The sequence below is a fragment of the Vombatus ursinus genome, unplaced genomic scaffold (genome assembly GCF_900497805.2).
Source record: "Vombatus ursinus unplaced genomic scaffold, bare-nosed wombat genome assembly UNPS02014852.1, whole genome shotgun sequence".
NCBI lineage: Eukaryota > Metazoa > Chordata > Mammalia > Diprotodontia > Vombatidae > Vombatus > Vombatus ursinus.
This window is the reverse complement of record NW_020954630.1, coordinates 5,647,572-5,675,229: the sequence shown is the minus strand read 5'-3', so window position 1 is coordinate 5,675,229 and position 27,658 is coordinate 5,647,572. Positions and strand designations below refer to the sequence as shown.

Genomic DNA, 27,658 nt, shown 5'->3' with positions numbered 1-27,658 from the left:
TAAATTTTCAGATTCTAAGAGGCAGGGACTGTGTGTCATCTTTATGGCAGCAGCTAGGTAGCACAGTGGCACAGTGGACAGAGTGCTGGGCCTGGGTTCAGGAAGACTTTATCTTCCTCCCTTATCTGGCCTCAGATACTTACTAGCTTTGTGACCCTGGGCAAATCATTTAACCCTGTTTGCCTCAGTTTCCTCATTTGTAAAGTGAGCTGGAGAAATGGCAAACCACTCCAGTACCTCTGCCAAGAAAACCCCAGAGTCACAAAGAGTCAAAAATGGCTGAACAACAACAAAAGACAGCCCTGTGTGAAAACGGGGACTAAATAAATACTTTGAAAATGATTATTATTTTTATAATACAGAAGAGAGCAAAAGGGACAAATTTCAGTATGATAAGGCACAGTGAGTGACATAATGGAGAAAGAGCTGGCCTCAGAGTCAAGAAGATCTGCGTTCAAGTCCTGTTTCTGACATATATGGGCTGTGTGACACCGGTCAAGTAACCTAACCTCTCAGCACGCTAGGTAACATTCTAAGATTCTAAGTTACAGAGAAGGTGCTGCTCTGCACTGACAGAGGGAGTACTTATAGCAAGGAAATCGCAGATTCAGACCTTATCCCTACCCTTCTTCTGTTACTGTCAAAGAAGTTAAAATGTCTAATCAGTATGTTATAGTTCATTCTCCATACAAAGAAGTCCAGTAATACTATAGGATGCAATGATATAACAGGTTACAAGCTACATGGGGACAGAGTTCACTGGAGGATGTCAGTTAATATTCACGAAGCACATCAATTAAGTACTTATTAATCACCTATTATGTGTCAGACACTGTTAAGTGCTGGATAAGATGAAGATGTGGATTGAAATAGTGTGGATTGATCTGAAAGGCATTTGGAAGGATGTTCCTCCCCAAAATATCCCCTCCTGTATTAGGACTCAATAAATTCCACCTTTAGATATTAATTCCCTTGAACCTTAAAGGATTTTAGGTATTCAAGAGTCCTCTACTAAAGCATAAATATTTGTATGAGGAATAGAACCCCCGGGGGACTGATTAACTTTAGCCTGGCATAGCTATGTTGATGGATGGATATTTCTGACTCAATCCCTCTCTAGGGTTAGGCTATCCACTCAGTCCTTTTTTCTCTGTGACATGATGTGACTGCTACAATTTCCAAATACTTGTCTCTGATCCCCAAGCTTGTGGGATGGTTGGATTGCAGTAAGAGCTAAAATGACTTCTTGGCATAGACAAATTCCTTGCTTTTCTGAAATGACCCTAGAATATGTGGGTTATCCAGTACTAGAGGAATGGGGATAATATTAAATAAGACAATTTAATTCCCAAAGATACTTGACAGCCCATCTAACATGTCCCCATTGGTAAGCCTTTCAGAAATGATCAATTTTGTGCTATTTCAGGAACAGAAAGCTTGAAAAATTCTGTTTATTTGATCAGTTTTTAAAGGTGCAGAAGCATAGAATGGTGGTGGAATATTATCACAAAGGCATTGCCATCTGCTTATCAGACTTTTAGTTTTGCATAATCAGCAATATTTCTTGAGATGGAATTATAGGATGAGATAGGACTTCCAGAGATTATCTGAATCATATTTGGGACTGAGAGATGATCTATTCCAGTCTAACAGATAAGAATTCACCCAGTCACAAACCTACCATCTTGGTAGGCATGAGTTCCTGGGAATGGACCAGAACTCTCCTGACTCTTAACCCATTCCACTGGAGACCTATTTCAGTGAAGTCCATATTGAATGGTTACATAGAGAAGCACTGGACACCATGGTCAGACTATCTTTTTTCTGGGTAATTAATAATCAATTTATTAATTAGGTTAGATAATAATCAACAAATTGACCAATTCAATTCAGATCTCATAAAAAGTTTTTCAAGCCAACCAACCCTAACCTAAGATCCTGTTTATTTACCTTTTTAATTATAGGTCCCTTATGGAATTGACGTTTAACCAAGAAAACAGTAACTGAGAATTACAGTGATTATTATTGGTGAGCCCTTCTTTAAGAAATCTTGCATATGGGGGAAAAGATCACAGAATGATCACTTATATTACAAAATAATTTGTTTCATTTTATAAAGAGTCCTTATAAGGTTCTTATAAATATTCAAATATGTGTGTGTATTTATTTTGAAGATTGGGGGTGGAAAAGGTTCAGATTTGTGATTTTTGTTAGTGTAGAAAACTTCTAGATTTACTTAAAAATTATTTGTTGGTGATTTAATAAAATAATTGTGTAAAGCAGGGTGAATATGCAACACAAAATGCTATTTTTCCTGAAATTGGAGAGATAACTTCCAAATCTGTCATTAAATCCTTCTCCAACTCCCACCTAAACCAACCAAACCAAAATGTCATCATTTCACTTGATTAGCTTGCTTACCAGCTGTTGACCTTTAGGGCCCCACCCTGCATACTGGAGCTTTGCATTGCTGACTTCTGGAGGATCCAAACTTTGAGGATCTCTGAAAAGAAACACATGGAGAAAATCAGTGGGACTCAAGGATTTTACATGCTTGAACTTCGTTCTCTAGCCAGCATGTGGAGTCCTTTTCCTTCTCTGTGCATCAATTATGAAGCGTTCTGGCTGATTAGTACACAAGATGTCTTACTCCATCTCCTTCACAATTCCTTGCATGTATAAAATGTACAAAAAAAAAAAAAAACCAGAAAGAAGTCCAAAACTCTCTAGCCCAAATGGTAAATATTCATCAAAAGAAAAAAGAAAGCAAGTAAGAATGGCACACTGATCAATTTTTAAACTATCTAGAACAGTCAAAATTAAAAATTGAAGTGTATAGTAGCACCCTGAAGTTCACAATATATCTTTGACATTCCGAGCAAATACTCCTAAACGCAATTGCAAGGTCAATTTAACTTCCTTATATAATGGGTGTCAGTTAAATCTTTTTCAATTCTAAATCCATGCTGCACATGTTTATATTATCTAACATGGAAGTGTGGTGAGTGAAAGATGAAATAACTAAGTTAGTTTTAAGGTTTGAGTTTCTGAGCATATTAATTTATTAAATAAAGCCTGCCAATTGCATAACAAATCAGGATGAGGCTTCTTCAGCTTTGGCGCTGAATCCTAAATACAGAGAGAGACAGATTTTTATGCACTAAAAGATAACAATTAGCAGCACATAAACTAGGATACAAAATTTGGTAATCTAATTTCTAATTGGAGGAAAGATAGGCTTTCCAAGTTATGAGGAGGAGAGTGAAAAGGTACAATTTCTTGATATCAGAAAAAGAGGTGTCCCACTCCAACCCAAGTGTCTGTATTCAAACAATGAAACAGTAACTAATTGACCAGTACAAGGTCACTTTTCAGATGAGACATATGGGTTGCTTGAGATATATAATTGTGAAAAAACTCTTTGCATCAAACTTTGGATCTGACTGGGTTTCTGGTCAGCATAATCTAGGTCCTTAGTTAAGGGTGTCTAAGCAACAGGTAGAGGTGGTCCAGCTTCCCAGCCATGCAAGGCTAAGTTGAAACAACACAATAAAGTTTTCTCACAATTTTCACAATTGAAAAAAAGTTTTTTTTATAAGACAGAAATGGATTAGACTTATAATTGAATAAAAATGAGCTACCTCCAGAATTAAGTTAAAAGATGGAGCCAGTGTGGTTCACTCCATTTCCACAATTCCCTCAGAAGCCACATAGGTGGCAACAGCCTCTTTCCATTGACTGGGTAGCTAGAACAGGCTGCATCTTTAAAACTATGAGATGAGAACAGTCATATTTTCTTTTCTATATGTCTAGAAAGGGTAAAAGTCCTTTTCATCCACAGCTTGGGTGTCATGAACTGACTGCGTGGGAGAAATAGCTTTTATCCCAAGGTATGCAAAAAACCAGTATCTCCATCATGATTCTCCTCTACAATAAATATCACATCTCTCTCTAGAACCTGCCTTTCTTTGTATTTCTAGTACTCAGCACAGTGCTGGGCATAGAGTAGGTACTTACTAAATGCTTTCTGAAAAGTTTATAATAACAGTAATACCGTAAAACAAAAGACTTTGAAAGGTATAAGAACAATGATCAATGCAATGACCGTTCATAATTCCAGAGGACTGAACATGAAATAAGCTACTTAGAAATAAGCTACTTACAGAGAGTTGATTCATTTAGCACACAGAATGAAGCATATATTTTTTGTATATGGCTATTGAGGGAATTTATTTTGCATGACTATGAATGGTTCCTTTTTTTTTTTTTTGTGAGGCAATTGCAGTTAAGTGACTTGCCCAGAGTCACACAGCTAGGAAGTATTATGTGTCTGAGGTCAGATTTGAACTCAGGTCCTCCTGACTCCAGGGCCGGTGCTCTATCTACTATGCTACCTAGCTGCCCCTGAATGTTTTTCATAAGAAGTTTGGTTTTATTTTCTTTTTAAAAAATGAGTTGGGAAAAAAAAAGAGTTGGGTTTAGAGATCCAGCCGTGGAGTCAGGAGGACCTGAGTTCAAATCGGGCCTCAGACACTTGACACGTACTAGCTGGGTGACCCTGGGCAAGTCACTTAACCCCACTTCCTAGCCAAAAAGCAAAAAAAATAATGAGTTGGGAGTGGGAAGCAGAGAACATACATTTCTTTTCATTTTCAAATGAGGTCACTATTATTAGTTTTACTTAATTGTTTTACTCTATTATCAGAGACCTCTTAAAAAGCAAGAGTAATCTGTAAATGCTAATAATGTTAAAACAAAACCCATCAATATAACTTAAAAAAAATGTTTGTTGACTTGACATGGCATTCCAAGTGATAAGGCCATTGAGTATAATATTCCATAGAATAGAGATAGGTGTTTATTAAAGACATTTAGGTTGAATTATGGGAGATGCCAATTGGAAAAAACTCACCATCATACTTCCATTATTAGTTAAGGATAGCGCTTTATGAAAGAAGTTGCATTTTAAGAGCTGAAAGGCTATTTTTAGGTACTATATGTAGTTCAGGAGAATACTCAGAGACACAGATTTTTAAAATGCACAAGAAAGATGTTTATAGTTGAATCCATTTTTTTTTTTTGGCAGAAGTAGAACAGATTAGTTTAGGAGCAGAAGGAAATGAGAAACGTGTGATAGTCCAGGGTACACTGGTGAAAGATACTGAGGAGGTGAAGACTCTAGTCTTTCACCATGGCATATATTAAGGAGAGGAGAATGGTATGATCAAAATTACATGATTAAAATCTAGTGGGTGGTGCTAGAGTTGAAGAGTTTCAGTAAAAATAATTTGTAATGGTCAAGTGTAACATTGTGAAAAGGGCAATAAACTGGAAATCAGGATTTATAAGCTCAGATCTGCCACTAACTTGCTGCATAACCTCGGGCATGTTTCTCTAGGCCTCAACAATTAGTCAATATGCATTCATTAAGCACCTACTAGATAGAGTGTCAGGCCTAGAGTCAGGAAGACCCCTCTTCTGGAGTTCAAATCTAGTCCTCAGACACTTAGTAGCTTTGTGACCCTGGGAAAATCCCTTAATCCTATTTGCCTCAGTTTCTTCATCTGTAAAATAAGCTGGAGAAGGAAATGGCAAACTATCCCAGTATTTTTGCCATGAAAACCCCAAATGGAGTCATGCAGAGTCAGACAAAACTGGAAATGACTGAACAACAACAAATCCCAGACATTTGAGGTAAAAACATAAAAGTGAGGAGGTGGAGTAAAGGCAGGAACTCACCTGAGCTCTCCCCCAAGTCCCTCCAAATACCTTTAAAAATGACTCTAAACAAATTCTAGAGCAGCAGAACCCACAAAAAGATGGAGTGAAAGAAATTTCCAGCTCAAGACAACTTGGAAGGTCACAGAAAAGGTTTGTCACACTTGGGTGGGAATGGAGCACAGACCAGTGTAGGCTGTGTCAACACAGCCCTGGCCCCAGCAAACTGGGAGCAGGCCTTGGGAGTGACTGAATCTGCAGCAGCAGCTTCCAGGGCTCTCAGCCCACAGATCATAAGGGGATTGAACAACTGGTCAGAAGAAGATTACAGAGTTCTTTTTGTTAGCACTGAGGCAGGACTCTGTTGCTTTGACCATGCTTAGATCTGAGTCACAGTCCTATGTGATAGTCCCAGGGCAAGGAGGAGCACTAGCATAACACAGCTTGCAGCCACAGTGGAGGGGGGACCCTCCTCACATTTCCAGGGCAGAAAAGAGTGCTTGTGGTCATTCACAGACTAGAGCACAGCCAGGATAGTAGTAAACACCTCTCCTTAGATCATACCACCTTGGAAGAGCTGAAGGACCCTAGAAGTATCTCTGAAAATAGCTGCACAAAACCCCTGAAGCTTGGCACAATGCACTCTCTATCCTGGAAGCACAGTCCTACTTTAACAAAGAGTTAAAAGGAAAGTAATAAGCTGGGAAAATGAGCAAGCAACAGAAAAAAAAAACCAAACCTGTGACTATAGAAAGTTACTATGGTGACAAGGAAAATCAAAACACACATGCAGAAGAAGACAATGAAGTCAAAGTTCCTACATCCAAAGCCTCCAAGAAAAATATTAATTGGTCTCAGGCCATGGAAGAGCTCAAAAAGGATTTTGAAAATCAAGTAAGAGACATAGAGGAAAAATTGGGAAGAGAAATTAGAATGATGCAAGAAAATCATGAAAAGTTAGTCAACAACTTGGCAAAGGAGACACAAAATTACTGAAGAAAATAACTCCTTAAAAAACAGACTAGGCAAAATAGTAAAAGAGGTCCAAAAAGCCAATGAGGAGAAGAATGCCTTAAAAAGCATAACTGGCCAAATGGAAAAGGAGATCCAAAAGCTCACCAAAGAAAATAATTCCTTAAAAATTAGAATGGAGCAAATGGAAGCTAATAACTTTATAAGAAATCAGGAAACAATAAAACAAAACAAAAAGAATGAAAAAATAGAAGACAGTGTGAAATATCTTATTAGAAAAACAATTTACTTGGAAAATAGATCCAGGAGAGATAATTTAAAAATTATTGTACTACCTGAAAGCCATGATGAGAAAAAGAGCTTAGATATCATCTTTTAAGAAATTATCAAGGAAAACTGCCCTGATAGTCTCAAATCAGGAGGTAAAATAGAAATTGAAAGAATCCACTGATCACTTCCTGAAAGAGATCCCAAAATGAAAACTGCCAGGAATATTATAGCCAAATTCCAGAGTTCCCAGGTCAAGGAGAAAATTTTGCAAGCAGCCAGAAAGAAACAATTCAAGTATTGTAGAGCCACAGTCAGGATAACACAAGATTTAACAGCTTCTACATTAAAGGATCAGAGGGCTTGCAATGTGATATTCTGGAGGTCAAAGGAGCTAGGATTACTTCCAAGAATCACCTACCCAGCAAAACCAAGTATAATCCTTCAGAGGAAAAAATGGATATTCAATGAGATAGAGGACTTTCAAGCATTCTTGATGAAAAGACCAGAGTTGAATAGAAAATTTGACTTTCAAATAGAAGACTCAAGAGAAGCATAAAAAGGTAAACAGAAAAGGGGAAATCATAAGGAACTTAATAAGATTAAATGGTTTACATTACTACATGGGAAGATGATATTTGTAACTCATAGGATCTTTGTCATTGTTAGGGTAGTTAGAAGGAGTATATATAGACAGAGGGTATAGGTGTGAGTTGAATATGAAGGGATGATATCTAAAAAATAAAATTAAGGGGTCAGAGAGGAATGTACTGAGAGAAAGAAAAAGGAAGAGGTAGAATGGGGTAAATTATCTGACATAAAAGAGGCTTCTAAGAGCTTTTATAGTGGAGGAGAAGAGGGGGGAAGAGTGAATGAACCTTACTCTCATTAAAATTGCTCAAAGAGGGAATAACATACACACTCAATTGGGTATAGAAATCTATCTTACCCTACTGGAAAGCAGAAGGGGAAGGAGATAAGAGAATGGGGGGTGGTGATAGAAGGAAGGGCAGATTGGGACAGGGGATAGTCTGAAGTAAAACACTTTTGAGGAGGGACAGGGTGAAAGGAGAGAAAAAATAGAATAATTGGGGGGATAGGATGGAGGGAAATACAGTTAGCAATAGTAACTCTGACTTTATTTTTCTTGAGGTTTTTTTTGTCTGTGTTTTCCTTCATAACATGACTATTATGGATATGTTTTGCATGAGTACATATGCATAACTTAAATTGAATTGCTTGCCTTCTCAATGGGGAAAGATGGGGAGGTAGGAAGGGAGAGAATTTGGAACCCAAAGTATGAAAAACAAATATTAAAAATTGTTTTTATATGTAACTGGGGAAAAATAAAATACTAAAAAACACAAAAGTAAGACTGTGTCTCCCCTTATGGAGCTTACATTCTAGATTCAACTCAACCACACGGTTCAGTGGAAAGAATACTGATTGTGTAGTTAAAAGACATGGTTCTGCCACCCAGTACCTAAATGATATTGGACATGTCACTGTCTCCTTTCACGGCTCGTTTTCCTCATCTGTAAAAGGAGACTTGGAATAAATGGCCTGCTAAAGTCCCTTTCAGCACTAATGTTATATTAGCATACTACAGTACCTCCAAGGTAATTTAAGAAACGTGTATTAAGAACCTATTATGTACAAGGAATGTAAAGACAAGCACAAAACAATTCTTGGCCTCAAGGAATGTAGACTGAGGCTTCCCAGAGACACATTAGTGCAAAGCAGAGGTTTGAGATTGGTTGGAAAAGACAGACAGAGTGGCAAAATGGAAGGAACATTGGCTCTAGAGACAGAAGAGCTGGGTTCTAATCCTGCCTCCAAAGCTGAATATATATGTGACCTTGGACAGTTCACATAATCTCCTTGGCCTTCCTTTTCCTTATCTGTTTGGAAGGGTTTGGATTAGATGACCCATAAAGTTCCTTCCAGCTCTAGATCTACACTCTTGTGAATTCAATATCACCTGACATTTGTAGAGTAGGCTTTAACTTTCCTAAAGGCTTCCACATTTGCTGTCTCCTTTCAGTGCTACATGGTTGTTGTAAAATACTAGAGGGCAGGTATTATCCCCATTTGACAGATAAGGAAACCAAGGAGGAACGGGGAATGAATTCACCTACCCCCTTCATCGAGACCTTGTTCACACTCTGGTGATATCAGTCAGGTGCTTCTTCTAAAAATACTGGGCAAGACTACCAAACAGTGAATCAGACTTATCTGGGTTTCTTTGGAATCTGTCAGGCACAAAGGACTGGAAAGCAGGTTAGAGAGAAATGCTGCTTAAATTATGTAACCTTATTTGATTTTGAAATTCATTTTGTTAGCTTGTGCTTTCCAAATAGGTGCCTAAGTTATTCAGGAACAACAGGGGATTAACCTCTCTTTAATTTAACAACTGTAAATTCCCGTAAATGTTAACTGAAAAGGGTATTGCTGAGTGGATAATGTGCCTCCCAAGATTACAAAAACAGCAGTTCCAATATGCCAAGGTTATACATGCATTTAAATTTCTATTAGCATTTTCTCATTCATGCAGTGGGAGCCCTTTACTACTTCTGTGAAGTTGAAAGAAATTCATCCCTACCTCCCAACATATTTGGCATATCTATAAACAGTGGGAAGGCATCCTACCATGGTGAAATAGCACAAGGAGTTAGAAGACTTGCAATAGAGTGCCAGATCTGCCACTTACTGGCTATTCAATTTGGAGTAAATCACAACTTCTCTTAGACTTGCTTTCCCCATCTGTGAAAAGGGGATCATAAGAGCTCTGATTTCAGCCTAGAAGAAACTTCAGAGGTTCTCACTCAGTCATGCCCTTAAGTTTACAGATGAGGAAATTGTATATAGAAAGAATCATTATGTTGTAAGGTCTTTGGACTGCAGATTTGGGACTGGAAGGGACATTGGAGATCATCTTATCTAATACTCTTATTTTGTTAATCAGGAAACTGGTCCCAGAGAGAAATGCCTTGGCCAAAATCACACAGGTATGGCTGGAACTGAAAGGCAGGTCCATGGAAACTACAGTCTGACTTCTTTCCCCTCCTAAAACTATAGGCCATGCCTGTACTTTACAGGGTTTTTGAAAGGATCAGATAAGAAAATTGGATTATCTGTGCTTCTTTTATAAATTGTAAGACCTCACTCATTAATTTAATAATTTACTGAATACCATTTGTATGCAAAGCACTGTGCTTGGCTCTATGAGGAGATGTAAAATTAATGAGATACCATATGGATGTAAGGCATTATTATTGATCAGTGAATAACTGTCTCTGTATAGACAACAGACAAGCAAACGAGGCCATAAAGAAACTATTGGGGCAGCAATGATTTGGCCTTTGAGAAATCACTGGAAGTATGTCCAAGTTCATCCTACTCAATAATCCAATCTCAGGGAAATGCCAAACAAACAATACTATTTGAGTGGTTTTCTATAGGGAATGAGATCAAACAAATTACTTCAGAGGCCCATGAGTGAGTCACTGGTCTACTACAGATTCAGTCAAAGAGATAGGGCTAATCCCAAACTAATAATCCACAATTCATAAGATTTTAGGCTAGAAGAGACCTTAAATAGCATCTAATCCAAAACCTTCTTTCTAAAGATGAGATAACTGAGACCCAGAGAAGGTAAGGGAGCTGCCAAGGAAGGGAGTGGCAAAGGTGGTTTTGAAACCCCCCAGATCTTGTGACTTCAAATTCATTGCTCTGCAATGCAATGAAAAAGTCCGATGGGTTAAATTTCTAGGAAAGATGAAAGAATGAATTTAGGTGACCTAAAAAATTCTATGATTCCAACACAATCAAATATCAGTACAATTCAAATAATTTCACACTATCACAATATTACAGATTTAGAAGAAGTCTTTGATCAACCATCCTCTCATTGAAGGGATACATTCTCTGATTTCCTAGAGATGTTCATCTACCTTGAACAATGTTCACAATGAAAGAACATTACTTTTTAAAATTCCCTCCTTTTCATTTTTGGAAAGCTCTAAGTAGTTAGAAAGATCTTTGTGCTGAATCAAAAATGTACACTCTCTGACTTTATTTACTCTTTTTCTACTTTGCAGGTAAGCCCAGAACAAGTTTATTCCCTCTTTGTTATTCCCTTTCAACTACTTTGAAAACTATGATTCTGTACTCCTTAAGTCTTCTCCACACTAAACACTCCCTGCTCCTTAACCATTTCTTATATGAGATTGTTTCATGGCCTCTCACCATCTTGTTTGTTCCCTACTCAATGCATTTCTTTGAAATGTTGTGCCTAGAAGTAAACATGTTAGTACCATATAGGTGTGAACTCAGTAGACTAAAGTTCAATGATATTATTATCTCCTTTGCTCTGGACACTTTATTTCAATTAATACAACCTAAGGCTGCATTAGCTTTTTTTTTTTTTAAGTAGTTCATCATGTTACTGCATCATAATGTGGATGGAAGTAAAGGAAATAAGCATGTATTATGCCTTCTATGTGGCAGCTAGATGGCATAATATATAGAATGTCAATTAGATAGATAGAATGCCAAGCCTGGAGTCAGAAAGACTGCTCTTCCTAAGTTCAAATTTGGCCTCGGACACTTACTAGCTATGTGACCTGGGCAAGTCACTTCACCCTGTTTGCCTCAGTTTTCTCATCTGGAAAATGAGCTGGAGAAGAAAATGGCAAATTACTCCAGTATCTTTGCCAAGAAAACTCCAAAGGGGGTCACAAAGAGTCAGACACTACTGAAATGACTGAAGAACAAGAATAATTGTACCTTCTATGTCCCAGGCACTGTACTAAGTACTTTTTACAAATATTAACTCATTTGATCCTCACAACAATCTTGCAAGGTAGATATTGTTGTTATCCTCATTTTACAGTTGAGAAAATTGAGGCAAACAGAGGTTAAGTGACTTGAGTAGGGTGACACAACTAGTAAGTGTGTGAGGCCAGATGTGACCTCAGGTATTCTTGACTCCAAGCTCATTGTCCTATCCAATGAGGTACTTAGCTGCCTTTATTTGGAATTTGACCCACTAGATCTTTTTCTCATGAACAACACAGTAAAAATTTTAAAAACCTAAATGCAAGAATTTATATTTACTCCTTTAATTCTATCTCACAGGTTTGGAACCATCATGATAGAGTGTCTAAATAATTCTGAATTCTCATTCTGACATCTAAGAAATCACAGTAGCGGTCTCTTCCAGAATTGATATATTCAAATTAACTATTTAAAATGTTCAGAAGATCATAGATTTAGAGCTGGGAATTTTCTTAGAGGTCCTCCAGTCTAACCTCTTCATTTTAAAGATAAGGAAACTGAGGTCTTTAAAGTTGAAGGGACGTATATGAGGTTGTACAAGAAAGAAATGGTAGCGATGGGATTCGAACACAAATCCAGTGCTCTTTCCACATTACCATCTTACTTTGGTATATGCAAGGGAGATAATCTTGTTGGAGGAGAGCCTTTAAGGTAGCACTTGCTCTGCTGAGTAAAAAAGGTATGTAGATGTGTGTATGTGTGTGTGTGTGTGTGTGTGTGTGTGTGTGTGTGTGTGTAATCAACAAGCAATAAACACAAAGGGATCATATATTCTTTTTTCTCTTTTAGTCAATTGTATGCTGTTAAGAAGGACAAAGTTAAAGGACAAAACTATACAGTTCCTCTTCTTTTTTCAGAATTCTTTTGAACTATTTAGTAATCTGTTCTAGAATTTTGCCAGGAATTTGACATGTAGTTTATTGGTCTATAATGTCTGGGAAACACCTTTCCTCCCTTTTTGAAAACAAGACATTTGCCCATTTTCAGTCTTTTGGTACCCTTGCCTTTCTTAATGACTTCTCAAGGAGTGATGGCAATAATTCTATCATGATTTCTAACATATCTTCTTGTGAAAAGAGCAATGATCTTACATTCAGTAATCTTACATTACATTAGCTTCTCTCAGCCTCAGTTTCATCATTTATAAAATGGAGAGAATAACATCACTTATAGGGTTGTTAGGAGAAATAAATGGGATAACACAAAGAACTTTGCAAATACTTATGTGCTATCTAAACATTAACTATTACTACAACAAATACCTTCCTATCAATTCATTATAATTATCATAGTTTTATCATGGTTTTATTCCTTAGATGATACATAGAACTTAGATGATGCATAGAACTTGGAAAAGAAGAGCACATTAACTAGATCCTTTTGTTTTAGAGATTTTTAATTTCAATGCTACTTCTTTTAATGGTGACCTCCTTTGATATTTTGGAAAAAAAACGCATAGTTTTATTGATGTGGGTACTTCTTCCACTGAAACAAATGGCACCCCCTCTACATTTTCATAGATAGTCTCAGAAGCTGTTGTGAGGAAAACATAATCACCTAGTAGCCAATTCTTTGGTGCTAAGCATCTTTGTACATAGCTGGGCTGAGGCTTGGAAGACAGATTATCTGTCAACAAGCCCAAGCTCAATGTATTTAAAAGTTTGGATTTCACTAAAAGAGGGGGTCACTTTCATGCCAGACTAAGGAACTAGATTAGGCAGTGACTTAATAAAAGAAATCATCACCTAGAAGCTGTGACTCCTGGAACCATTAGGTTAGGTGTAGGAACCAGACCTGTAATTTCATTAGCACAGAGAACTCTTGATGAGGGAACTCCCTCTGCCAAGGTAATTTAGCATCTTCTTTGAAACTTAGGGTCACAGAGTTGCCTAGATCCCTAAGAGTTCAAGCGACTTTCTCAGGGGCATACCGCTAGCATGCCAGAGGTGGGAGATGAATTATGGTTTTCTCAGGCTTTGGGGCTGGCTCTTTTTTCCATTTCCCCCCCATCCCCACCCCTCACAACTGAGGAGGTAAAGCTCAATAATATGCAACAAGAGCTTCATGTACCTTTTCTGTCCTTGGAAGAGATTCGTGGATCTCAACTACCATAACAACCTCCTCTCCTCCCAAAAATATGTTTGTCCTCTTTTTACAGCAATAAGATCCTAAGAGATCCTATTGAGGTCTGAAGTACTATAGCATACTATTCATAGAACACTAGAAATGGGTGGGACTTTAGAGATCACTAAGAATAATCCTCTCATTTTCCAGATGAGGAAACTGAGGCACATTGCAGACTTGGCCATGTTCAAACAACTATTTAATTCTAATCTGATTCTTTGATTACTTAAAGGATACAACAAACTTTGAACTAAAAAAAGAGAGTGGGTATGATAAATCAAAAAAGCTAAGCAAAAGTCAACCCTGAGAATTTTTCATTTAGAGCAAAGAGGAATACAGGGCCTGCTGCAAAGGTCAGGCTAATCCTATTTTTCCTCTGGGGGCAAATGTTGGTAGCATTGCTGACACATCCTAGAAGCCAAAATGGAAAGAAGGTAAAGATTTAATTTCTGCTCGTCTTAGATCACTCAGTGACAGTTTGCCTTCATTCATGCTTTTCTTCACACTCAGTGGTTGTTTCTGTCCTACTGGATGCTTCTTCTCTGCTGAACTGTTTATTCTTACAACTGAACAGTTAGATTTCTCACACCCCTAACAGACTGTGATCTACTGACTTTGAGGTGGGCACAGATTGGTGAGAAATGATTCACAAAGAGGAAAATTAGTTGGTCTCACCATGGGAAGTAATAATAGAATCTGCTCCAGTTTTGCAATAAGCAAAACAGGATATGAATCATTTTGAATTTCTGAGGTAGAAATAAGTGTGGCATAATTTATGCCTTTTTTTTTAAGACTGGGTCTCACTAACTTGCCAAGGCTGTGAGTGCAAAGGCTACCCAGGGGTCCAATTCCACTATCGATCAGCATGGATACTTTGATTTGCTCTTTTTCTGACTGGAGCTAGTTTGCCTCTCCTTAAACAGTGTGGTAGCCCCTCCACTCCTGGGGGCTTTCTATATTGGTGCCAGACTGTGGATACCCAATTAGCTTTAGACCTACTGTAGCTCAGAACTCTGAAACTAAAGTGTCCACCAGTCTTAGATTCCCACAAATAGTATGGATTATAGGCATTAGCCACCTACTCAGCCTGTACTTATTTTCTTAAAATAATTTAGAGGGATCTGAAAAAAAATCCACTGAAGTTAGCATTTCTATAAGGCTACTGACCACCTTTTGGACTACTTTCTTTTTCATTGGAGAAAACTTGGTGGAACTCTATCTTTAATTCTAATTCTAATATTATATTTTTATTGTTAAAGTAAAAAAATATAATTGGAGTTGATATAAAAAAAAAACCATGACTTCCAACTTCTGACATTTACTAGCTATACGACTTTTTTTGCAACTTAAGTCATTTCATTGGTCTGAGCCTTAGTTTCCTCATCAATAAAATGGGGATAATAATAATTGTATCATCTTACTCACAGGGTTGTTAAAGAACATGCTCTATATCTTTTTTTTTTTTTTTTGGTCAAGACCCATGATTATATCTATGTCCAGAATTTTCGATGAGAAAACCCTTTCCACAAAAGTAGACAGGCAATTCATCAGTAACTTAGTCTTAAAGAGTTCTTGGGGACAGTTAGAGGTTAAATGTTTTTTAGAAAGGTACATAGCTAACAGCTATCTAAGGCAGGATTTTAATTTGGGTCTTCCTTATTCCAATGTCACCCTTTATTTGCTACCCTCTCCCTCCTATCTACAAATAATAAGCTCACTAAAATGAAATAAAGGAGGATTTGGGTTCCACAAGAGCAGTCCACCTCCTTTTCCTCTTCCAGACCACATGTAGGTAACATGGCATCCTATCAGCCTTGGGTTTTCCTTGGAAATAATAGGAATAAGAAGTTCCAGGTTGAAGTAAAATTGTAAGATACACCAAATTTGTCTTTGGTCCTCTACATCCGTCTCTCTCTCTGTCTCTCTCTCTGTCTCTCTGTCTCTCTGTCTCTGTCTCTGTCTCTCTCTCACCTCCCCTACCTCCAATATGCCAACATTCAAAAGGCTTGTAATTGAAATCCCTTCCTTAAGTCTTTCCCTACTCTAGTTCATCCTTCTCTAAGCTGTCAGAGTGAATTTCTTAAAATATAGGTTGGACCATGTCAGCCTGCTATTCAATAAACTCTAGTGGCTTCCTATTACCTCCAGGATCAAACAAAAAATTTCTGTTTGCTATTTAAAGCTCTTCACAACCTGGCCCCTTCCTACCTTTCCAGTCTTCTTACACTTTACTCCCCTCCATGTACTCTAAAGACCAATTCAGTAAACATTTATTAAGCATCGACTATGTGCCAGGCACTGTGCTAAGAGCTGGGGGGAAAAAAGACGTAAAAGACAGTCCCTGCTCTCAACTGCAATGGCCTACCTGTGTTCCTTACACACAACACTCCATACCTGGTTTCTGCCCTTGTGTCTGGAATGCACTCTCTTCTCACCTGCACCTCTGAGACTCCCCTGGCCTCCATCAAGGGGGAAGGGGGAGTGAACAATTATTACTAAGTGCCTATTATAAGCCAGGTACTGTGCCACATGCTTTCAATTATTATCTCATTTGATCTTCACCACAACTCTAGGAAGTAGGTGCTATTATAATCCTAATTTTACAGATGAGAAAATTGAGGTAAAGGGAGATTAAATGATTTATTTGCCTAGTGTCCCACAGCTACTAAATGTGTGAGGCCAGATTGAACTCTGGTCTTCCAGACTCCAGGCCTAGTGCTCTAATCAAAGCACAGCCCACCTCATTTGAGCCTCAGCTCAAATATCACCTCTACAGGAAGCCTTTTCTGTGCCCCCAAATAGATATTAGAATCTCCTCTCCCAAGCCTACCTTCCATCTGCTTTTTATTTATCTTGTCTCTAGTTGTTCATATGGTTGTTTTGCCTATTAGAATGTAAGTTCCTAGAGGGCAGGGTCTGCATTTTTTTTTTTTTAGCTTTGTGCCTGGCATAGGGTAAGCACTTAATAAATGCTTGTTAGCTGACTGAATAATCACAGCCAGTCTATCCTTATGGCCTGATTTCACACAACCCCCTTCATTCACTTCACATTTCAGCCAAAGTGGCTAATACTTCCCAGTTACCATCTCTACACACATGTAGTCCATTCCTCATGCACGGAATGCTCTCCTTCTTTATCTCTGACTCTTAAATCCTTCTTGGCTCAGTTCAGGTGCCACCTCCTCCAGGAAACCTTCCCTGATCCTCTCAGTTGAAAGTGAGCTCTTCCTCTCCTTAATTTTCTAAAAGCACCTAATCTAGCTCTCTCCTCTATCAAATTCTATTTACTTAGGACCAAACTTATTTGTGCATATGTTATATCTTCCCAATAGAATGTAAGCTGCTTGACAGCAGGGACCATGATGCTTTCTCTTTTTGCTATAGCTCAATGCCTTGCACATAGTAGGATCTCTTTCTAAATTCCTTTCAATTATTAAATTGAAGGTTGCCCAGATGCCTTACTCTCTGACCCCACCCAAGCTTTCTTGCAATTGCCAGGGAACTCTATTTCAGTACTTTCCATATTCCCTCTTCCTCAATCTATATTTATACACTGTATGTCTTTTTTTTAAACAAGGATCTAGCTCTACTAGGTGACAGGTTACTAATTTGTTACCTTGTGTTATTGTGTCATACTCTGCATGTATAATGTATGTGTGTAGATTAATAGTGTCTAGCTGGAGATAATGATAATTTATGGTTCTATAGCACTCAATAGTTTGCCAAGTATTTTACATATATTATCTCTTTTGAAGTTCATGATAACCCAGGGAATTATTACAGAAATTATTATTCCTAATTTACAGATGGGGAGTCTGAGGTTCAGGAAGGTTTGGTTGCCCACGATCATAGAGCTCATAAGTGTCAGAGGTGCATCTAACTCTCCATTACTTTGTCAGGCCTCCTAATATGCTGGACATAATGCTTTGGCAAGTGGCTAGCATTCATATAGATGTGTCAGGCAGGCAGCTAGGTGACGCAGTGGATAAAGTGTCATCCCTGGAGTCAGGAAGACTCCTCTTTTTGAGTTCAAATCTGGCCTCAGACACTTATTAGCTGTGTGACCCTGGGCAAGTCACCTAACTCTGTTTACCTCAGTTTCTCATCTGTAAAATGAGCTGGAGAAGGAAATAGCAAGCCTTCCAGTATCTTTGCCAAGAAAACCCCAAATGAGGTCACAAAGAGTGGGTTGAAATGACTGAGTAACAATAATGTGCCAGGCACTATGCTAATCACTTTACATATATTATTGCATTTGATCATCACAACCACCCTGGGAGAGAGGTGCTCCTAAGTGCCACTTATGACTCATCCATGATATGACTGACAACCTCGTCTGACATGTTAGTAGGCCTATAATCACGTTCATCTGATGCTCCTTCAAAATTCACATAGCCATGAACAATGGCTAGGACCACAAGACCCCTGATTTTTAACAATGTATTGGGTATGTGTAGATTTCCAACGTTTAAGATTTAGGTTCTGTGTGAAACGTAACTAAGTCCCATGAACAAATCTATCCAGTTTCTGAAGTGCCAAAAACTATCGGCTCTTTAGAAAGGAGAAGGATAGTACAGGTCCAATAACATGTTCTAGCAATACCATCAAAAGACCCTGGACCCAGAGGCAAGGGGCTTAGTTCAAATCCTAGCCCTCCCACAGAGCAGCTTTGTGATTTTATGTTTCTACATCTGTACTAAACTAGGTGATCTCCAAGATCTGTGACAGCTCTAACATTCAGAGGATAGAGGACTGAGGGCTAAAAGGAGCCTTAGAACTGGATCACTCCATTTCACAGATGGGAGAAACTGAGGCCAAGAAAGAGTAAGTGAATTGCCTAAGTTCCATAGACAGTAAATGCCAGAGCTAGTCTTTGATGCCATATCTGTTTCCAAATCAGGAGCTACTTTTATCACAGCATGCTGCCTACGTGATTTGTGAGCAGTTACAGGTGGCATAACACACTTGAAGTACAGAAGACCTCAGTTCAAATCCTGCTGCAGACACTTAACTAGCTCAGTGGCCCTGGGAAGAATCACTTCCAGTCTCTGAGCCTTAGTTTTCTGACCTGTAAAATAAGGATAATAATAGCACCTACCTTACAGGATAGTGAAGATCAAACAAGATAATGTGTTTAAAGTGCTTTGTAAACCTTAATGTGTTATATAAATGCTAATACTATTCCTGTACAGTCTTGAATTAAAATTTCTGGGGGATGGGGGAAGGGAATATGCATATATTATGCACCTAATATATGCTAGGCACTGTTCTAAACAGTTTACAAATATTTTTTCATTTGATCCTAACAACCACCCTGAGACATAGATGCTATTATTATCCTTTTTTACAGATGAGAAGACAGAGGCAAACAGAGGTTAAGTGACTTGCCCAAGGTCACACAGCTAGTAAGTTTTTGAGGTCACATTTGAACTCTGGTCTTCCTGACCCTGGAGTCCAATGCTCTATCCACTGTGAAATCTAGCTGCCTGAAATACCAGTACACTACTATCTGAATTTCATGAACATTTTCAGAAGGAAAAAAAAATGTACTTTCCAGTTTCCCCTCATATCACAAGGCATTAGACATGTTTTTGATCATTTCAAGGGCCTTCTCATCCTGACCTTCAGTAAACCTCTATCATAGAACAAGGAGGAACGAGAAAGCGAGTGAGCCTAAAATACTGGCAAGACCCAGAGCTGGTGCTTTTTTTTTTAGCATGTGTCACTAGTAAGTGAGAGCTCAAGTCTCAAAGATAGGCAAAAAATAATGAGTTTTTGAAAGAACAAAGAGGAGCTTTTTTAAAAATGGAGAGATGCTAATGTAGGCAATTCAGAAAGGGTTATCTTCCTTTCCAACCATTCAGGCAGTTCTTTTCTTTTTCAATCCTTTTCCTGGTGCCTCTTAGCCTTCAAAATCCAATTCACTAGTATTGCCTTCCTCTTGACTGGAGTGCTAGGAGATGGGGGGGTGATTTGTCTCACTGAATAGGGGAAGGAATGATCCTAAATTAATTTTAAGTAAAACCTATATGGGGGCAAAAATAAATTATAAATGCTATCTATAGTGGTTCCAGAGCTTTTCATCAGGGAAATGTGTTGGGTTTCAATTTCTTTGGGCTCAGCAGAAATTGATGCAGTTGACCATCCCCTCTTTCTTCTCTTTGTCTCTATGGCACAGTTCTCTCCTAATTCTCCTCCTATCTCTCTGACTGCTCCTTCTCTGTCTCCTTCATTTACTCCTCTTCCACTTCCTCTATATAATGTGGACATTTGTCAAGGCTCAGCTGTTAGCTCTATCCCTTTCTCTACTTTTTTCTTTTGTCAAATATCCAAGCAGATGACTTCCAAATTTGGATATATAACTCAGACATCTCCTTGGAGTGTAAGTACCACATTACCTGCTAAAGAAGGGGAAAGTACTATCTGATTTTTGGACATCTCCATCTGGATGTCCCACTAGTTTTTCAAACAATAAATCACAAACTAGTTTTTCTTCCAAAGTCTGCCCTTTCTCCTAACTTCCTTATTTATCTTTATAACACCATGGTCCTCTCAGTCTTTTAGACTTAAAAACTCTGTTATCTTAGACTCTTTTCTCTTTCTCATAATCCACAATTAATCAGTCATGAACTTCTCTTGATTCTTTTCTCACAATAATTTTTCTACTCATCTCCTCCTTTCTATTCCTCCACCACATTGTTAGCTCAGGCTCCTAATTAATTCCATAATTCAATTCAACATAACTTATAAAATACTCCTGTTCAGAGCACTGTGAAAAGTTTTTGGTAAATTGCTAATTTAGATAATATATCATTCCTGATCTGTGAAGCTTCTAATCTAGTGGAGGGATATGTGGCAAGTAAAATAAACCAAAATAATGAATGATAAATCCAGGACAAAGTACTATCTGAGAATGGAAAGGGAAACTCTTTACCACCTTATTAGATAATTTTAACAGCTTCTGAACTAGTCATCTGACCTACAGTATCTTTTAGCTCTAATCCATCCTTCTCACCATAGCCTACATAAACTTCCTGGGGGCCATCGCCAGTTGTCCTGATCTATATCTTGCCACTGGACCCAGACCGCTCCAGAGGAGAAAGTGAGGCTCGTGACTTTGCACAGCCCTCCCTCATTTAAGTCCAATTCACTTCCAAGTCACCTTACTGACATCATGGTCCTCTTGGAGAACGAAGGACAAACAACAACATAAACTTCCTAATGAATGTCCCTGATCATGTCACTCCCTTATTTTAAGAACTTCAGCAGCTCCCTAATTATTCAGCAGAATAGGGGCAGATCTGGTTCCAATCTACTCCCTGGTTTTATTTCATACTAATCCCCCTTATATGTTCTATATTTTAGCCAAAGTAGACTATTCATGATTGCCTTCTCTCAACCTACTTTTCAGTCTATACCTTTGTTCAGGCCATCTCCCAAAGCCAGAATAGATACCTTCTCCCATCATCACATATTATAGTCTTTCCCTTCCATCAAGGACCAATTCAAGGTACCATTTTCTTTGTTAAGCCTTCCATGATCTCTTCTTCTGAAAGTGATCTCTCCTTCTTCAAACTTCTCATAGCACTTTGGACCTTTCCTTCTTCTTTTACCAAATTTCAGTGTGTTTTAAAGTTAACTGTGTCCATGCCTTATGCTGCCTAATAGAGTTTGAGATCTCTAAGCAGGAATTGTATTTCAGTACTCCCAACACCTAGCACAGTACTTTTTACATAGTAGGTATTTAGTAAATATTTGCTGAATTGAATTGACTATAGTTATCCCCCCTCCCCTCATTTAATTATGACAGTGGCTCCCTATTGTCTCTGACATCAAATATAAAATATCCTGTTTGGTTTATAAAGCCCTCTATAACCTGGCCCCTTTCTACTTTTCCAATCTTCTTTTACCTTTCACCCTTCTCCCCCCAGCGCCATACTCTGAAACCCAGTAACACTGACCTCTTTGTTGTTCCTCACATAAGACCCTTCATTTCCTGACACTGAGCATTTTCATGGACTGTTCCCCAAGCCTAGAACTCTCTTCTTCCTCAAACTCAGCTCCTAGTTTCCCTGGCTTCCATTAAGACTCAGCTAAAATAGTCTGCGGAACATTAAGTAGGAAAGAAAAATATCAGGGGAGTGATTTGTCTTAGCATCTTCATCAGAAGAAGACAAGCAAAAAAAAAAACCAAAACAATGATAAAAAATGTTATCCACCTCCAGAGAGAGAGATCAGATCAACTATGAGTGAAGACTAACAAATACTTTTTCCTACTTTCTTTTTATTTCTTGGTTGTTTTCTTCTTTGCAACATGGCTAACATAGAAATATGTTTTATGTGACTTCACACATATATTTGATATATTGCTTGTTTTCTCAATGTCTGGGGGAGAGGTAAGAAGGAGGAAGAGAATTTGGAACTCAATTTTTTAAAAGTTCAAGGTTAAAAATAAATAAATTTATTGTACCTGCAAACCCCTCCCCAACAAATAAACATGGTTAACAAAAAAAAAGAAAAACAACTAAAATTTCACCTTCTGCAAGAAGACTTTCCTGATCCCTCTTAATGCTACTGCTTTCCCTCTGTTGATTACTTCAACTTATCCTCTAGATCTCTTGTTTGTATACAGTTGTTTGCTTATTGTCTCTTCCCCTACTCCCTCATTAGACTCTGAGCTCCTTAAGAGCTCAGGGGCTGTTTTTTTACCTTTTTTTCCGTATCCTTAAATGCCTGGTGATTGAGTACAGGAAAAGGCAATGTGATACAGTAGAAAGCAGTGAACTGAAACTCAGGAGCCTTTGCTTCTACTATAATCTCTACTACTAACTAGCTGTGTGACCCTGGGGAAGTGACTTTATCTCTGTGGGCCTCATTTTTGTCACTTATAAAATGGGACAAAAATTTCCCTGCCTATTGACTTCACAAGGTTGTTTTGAGTATGAAATGAGATAATGTACATGACATTACTTTGAAAAGTACAAGGCACTTTACAAATTCAAGGTATTATTAGACTCCTTTTACACTAGGCTGGTCATTAGCAGAGTCTGGGCAACTGTCCAGGGTGGCTGGTTATTGTGTATAGAATAAGATAGGCCACTGGCAGTGGGCATGATCTCTGCATTCACTGGCCTGGTTGGTATGGATCCTGTCCAACCTACACTTTGTTTTTTCTCTTGTATCTAGCCCTTTGAATATAGTGGGAACTTAAAAAAAATTGTTGAATGAATGAATGAGGTTATCATACTCTTCTTTCTTACCTACTACCCTTTCCCACCCACAAAGGAGAGATTCATAAGATCATACATCTAGAGTGGGGTTCTTAATTGTTGTTTGTTTGTGTGTGTGTGTGTGTGTGTGTGTGTAAAACCCCTCTCTGGAAGCCTGTGAACTCTTCCTCAGGATGTTTTGTTGCCTATATTTGTAATGGAAAGGAAGAGTAAATTTCAGTTAGAAGTTAATGAAAATAAAGATACAATTTTTTTTTCCAACCAAACTCACAGACCCCTTGAAATCTGTTCATGGATTCCAGGTTAAGAGCCCTTGACTAAAAGGCAGAAAGGAACATAGAAGTCATTTAGTCCAACTCTTTCATTTTAAAGATGAAGAAAATGAGACTTATAGACATTAAGTGATTTGACCAAAGGGCTGAGGTGGATGAGAGAAGAAACCTTAGTTCAAGTATGATTTTACTGCCTTCCCTATCCATCCCCTCCACCGCTACTCACGGGCCAGCTAGCTACCCAATCGATATTCTGACAATATCACAAATCACCAATCTGGTTTTGATATATCGATAAACTGAAGCCCTAAGGGTGCAAGTGATTTATTCAATGTCATAAAAGAGATGAGAAATAGAACTGGACATAACACCAGGTTTCAGAGTGCCTGTGCTGTTCTCTACTTTTACATGACAAGAGAAGGGAGAAAGAGCTTTGACAGCAGCAAAGAGCAGAAGACAAACTGCAGGAGTTGCATCTTGGGAAACATTCCCAAATTCAATTGTCTGGTGGTTTGTGCATGTGAACAAAAATAATATAAGACCACACAACAAGCAGCCACAAAAGAAGTAGTGTGAGGAGCTAAGTGCAGCTTAGGAGCCTTATTCACTTAGGCTTTGTGTCTGCCAATACTTTTTGGGAACCTCAGTTGGCATGCCAAGATAGTAGAGATAATGTAGCATTTTAACTAGGTGGTCATCCAATGCATGATTTCAGGCTGTAGCCTTCCTTTACAAACTGGGCCAGCCTTTATGCAAATAACCATCCATCTGTAAGCCCTCCAAATAGGGGACTTGGTGGGAAAAGGTGACTGGATCAGCAGAAGTCCATGACCAGTAATGGGAAGACAAGTCAGAGAACAAGGCAATCCAATGTCAGCCCAGAAGCATCACCTTTGCAAGAGAAGGGAAATATGGCGACAAACATTTATTAGGCACCTTCTGTTTTGAGTTCTAGAATCATAGAATGTTAGAGTAGAAGTGAAGAACCTGTCTCCTCCTAGGTAATTTAGGATAGGCATGTGCCTTGTTCCTAGGTCACCAGTCCCATACTATTAAGTGTTATCTTCTGCCACTAGAATGTAAGCTCCTTGAGGGCAGGTAATATCTTTCCTTTTGCTTGTAATTATATTCTCGGTGCTTAGCACATTATCTTGCATATAATAAGCACTTAATAAATCCTTGCTGACTTGACAACAAATTGGGGAGAAGTAACACTAGAGCTCATCTATGCTAAATTCCTTATTATTCATGTGAAGAAAGGGAAGGAAGAGATGTGGCTTGGCTAAAGTTATGTAGTAAATTTAACGACAATGTTAGGATTACAACCTAATTCATTTGACTCTCAGACTATGCTTCAGGCAATTGTTAGACCAGTTTTACTTAGTGTACACTTGGGGACTAGTGGTTTTGTTGATTTGGGGTGTGTATGTATGTGTGTGTGTGTGTGTATGCATGTGTGTAATGATATAGCAAAAGTAAATATAGTTTGGGTTTTTGCATATTAAAAAGGTTTTGTAGATGAACAGAGCCATTTCTAAGATGCAACTGAGCTCTAAATATCCACAGTACTATTACTACTACTACTAGTACTAGGTGATATTTATATAGCACTTACAAGTTTTGCAGAGTGATTCTAAATACATTATCTCATGTGATTCCCACAATAACCCCATTTTACAGATGAGGAAACTGAGGCTGAGAGAAGTTAAGTGATTTGTACTTGGTCACACATCTAAGAAAAATATCTGAGGGAGAATTCATATATATGATTTTTTTTTCATTCTAAGAGCAGCACTTCACTACACCAGAATGACTTGAATATTAATTGGCTTCTTCTAAATCTTGCTAGTATATGAGCATGATCTACTTGTTGAATATGTTGGGAGTGATGTTGCTACACTACTTCTTCCACTTGGGAAAGAAGCAAATACTGTCTCTTACTTTTTGCCAACCCATACCTATTGGTCCTTTCTCAGTTTGCTTCAGTTCTTCTTCCTTACTCCTTTTCCCCTGAAATTCAGTGGAGACTGCAGGGAACCTAAATAATCATCACAAACCCTGTTTGGTAGTAAGAAATTACAACCACAAGTAGAATAAGGGGCCATTAATGCCTCTGGATCACAGTCTTAGTATCTTATTATGGAGGGATGTTCTGATTTCATAGAGTCCTTGAATTTTTATTAAATAGGAGGTGGTGGTTGTTGTTTGTCCTTCCTACTCAAAGAGGACCATGATGTCAGGAAGCTGATTTCATGACTTGCAAGTGAATTGGATTTAAGAGAGGGAGGGCTGTGCAAAGTCGCCAGCCTCACTTTCTCCTCCAGAGCCATGTAGGTCCAGTTGGAAGATACAGATCAGGACAACTGGAGATGACCCTGGATGCAGTGGAAAACCTTGGGCTTTTTAAACTTAGGGCTTTTCCAAGTCTCGAGCCACTGTACCTTGTCTTCTACAATATTAAGGAACAGGACTGGTCCTTCATACAAATCACAGAGTGTCACTGGAGAGGTGCTGAAAGCATGTAAGCACATGGATACACACATACAAACACAACAAATATTATCATCTACCCTATCCAACAAAATTTCACCCTCCACATCATAATGTGATAGAGTGAAGCAATCAAGGCTTGAAGGCATTCTAAATACTTCTAGAGGCATCCAAGTGTCAAAATGCACCACTTGGAAAGAAAAAATAGTTTAGCCCACATTCAGAGGCTAATTTGCTGACCCTTGCTGATTGTTTTTCCCCTATTTTTTTTCCTTTTGTTCCCTCTCTCCATTTCCTTCCTCTTCCCTTCATCCTCTGTTACATGCCTTTTCCTCCCCTCCTCTTATCTTTCCCTCAATTTTGCTATGTAAGCAACATATAAAGATATCCCTTGTTCCCCTAGGTTATTTAGGGAGATGTTTCTATCTTGTTCCAATGTGATCAGTTCCATATCAGTTTGGGGAAATGTAACACTCAATGGCTAGTATACAGTAGACCCCTAACTGAAGTTTGTTAAGGAGCAGGCCTTAGCATGTGAAAAGATAAATGAGGAACTTGGTGTTTATTTTTCCAGTTTACTTGTGGATAATGCCCAAGATGAACCATGGTGATGCTGATGGCTCATTCTGCCAGTCAGACTAAGAGGGGGCAGTCAACTTTAAAGATATCACAGCTTAGGAAGGGTGAGAAAAGGAAAAAATTAGGAAGGACAACCATGGGGACAGGTTAAATGAGAAAACATTTTGAAGGAAAATTTAGTCAAAATTCTAGCCCTATTTTTAAAAGGGGACAACTTTAAGCAGATAAGTTATAATGATTTCCCCCTCCTATTTTTAAAAAAGGATTTTCTATGTACTATATATAATTATTGATAGAACTCTTTAAAATCTGTTGAGAAATTTGCCTTAATTGCTAGAAGAGACCAATCCTGTGCATTGTATTATGAATCATTTTATCTGGCTGTTCTGGATATATGAAAGTGACCAGTTTTCACTACCTTCTACCCTCCTACCTCTCCTTAACTTCCAACACATATCTGAAGACTTTCATGCTGATCCTGACTCATTTCCCCCCGGAATAATCCCAAATCAAATTTCCTTTTTTGAGTGGTTTTTTTTTGGTTTGTTTTGATGCTGAAATAAGCTTTGCTCTGAGATGCCATGAGAAAAGCTTCCTTTATATGGAGAGAAATTCTCTAGAGTATAGAGAGAAGAAAAAGAAAAAGGGGCTTGGCACTTGAACACAGAAGAGGGTATTAGGTAGCCTTGCAGGTAAAGACAGGTCGATTTTTTCATGGTCATGAATTGAGAAATTTTATCACAAGGCCATAGTTAGAGCTGGAAGGAATCTTATTTGACACATGAGGAAACTAAAACCCAGAGAGATTTAATAACTTGCTGAAAGGCACAAAGGTCCAAGTGACAGAGCCAGGATTCAAACTCATGTTCTCTGACATCAAACCCAGTGCTCTTTCCATCGCCCTGTGATGCTAATTCTCCTTTAGTCTACCTGTAAAAGTGAGGTTAGCCCTAAGGCCTAACGTTTCAGAGGCAGTTTGGGAAAGGAGAATAGCTGTGTCCTCTTTGACAAGTCTGTGAACTACTTTAAAAGCTGGCTGCCTTTCTAGACTACTCCCACCAATTTAGGAAAGGATCTGACATAATTAGGACACACGATGCTGCAATTATTTCATTCAATTGAACTCAAGGCCAGGGTGGCACTCACACTGTTAACAGTGCATAGGAC

At 38.4% G+C, this 27,658-nt stretch overlaps 1 protein-coding gene across 1 annotated transcript in view; it reads right to left on the bottom strand.

Annotated features, from left to right (window-relative positions):
• The window catches only part of DPP6 (dipeptidyl peptidase like 6), a 989,665-nt gene that overhangs the window by 282,993 nt on the left and 679,014 nt on the right, over positions 1-27,658 (bottom strand). The window contains exon 7 of the mRNA XM_027841049.1: positions 2,422-2,503. Coding sequence (XP_027696850.1) covers positions 2,422-2,503 — 82 coding nt within the window. The remainder of the gene's footprint in view (positions 1-2,421; positions 2,504-27,658) is intronic.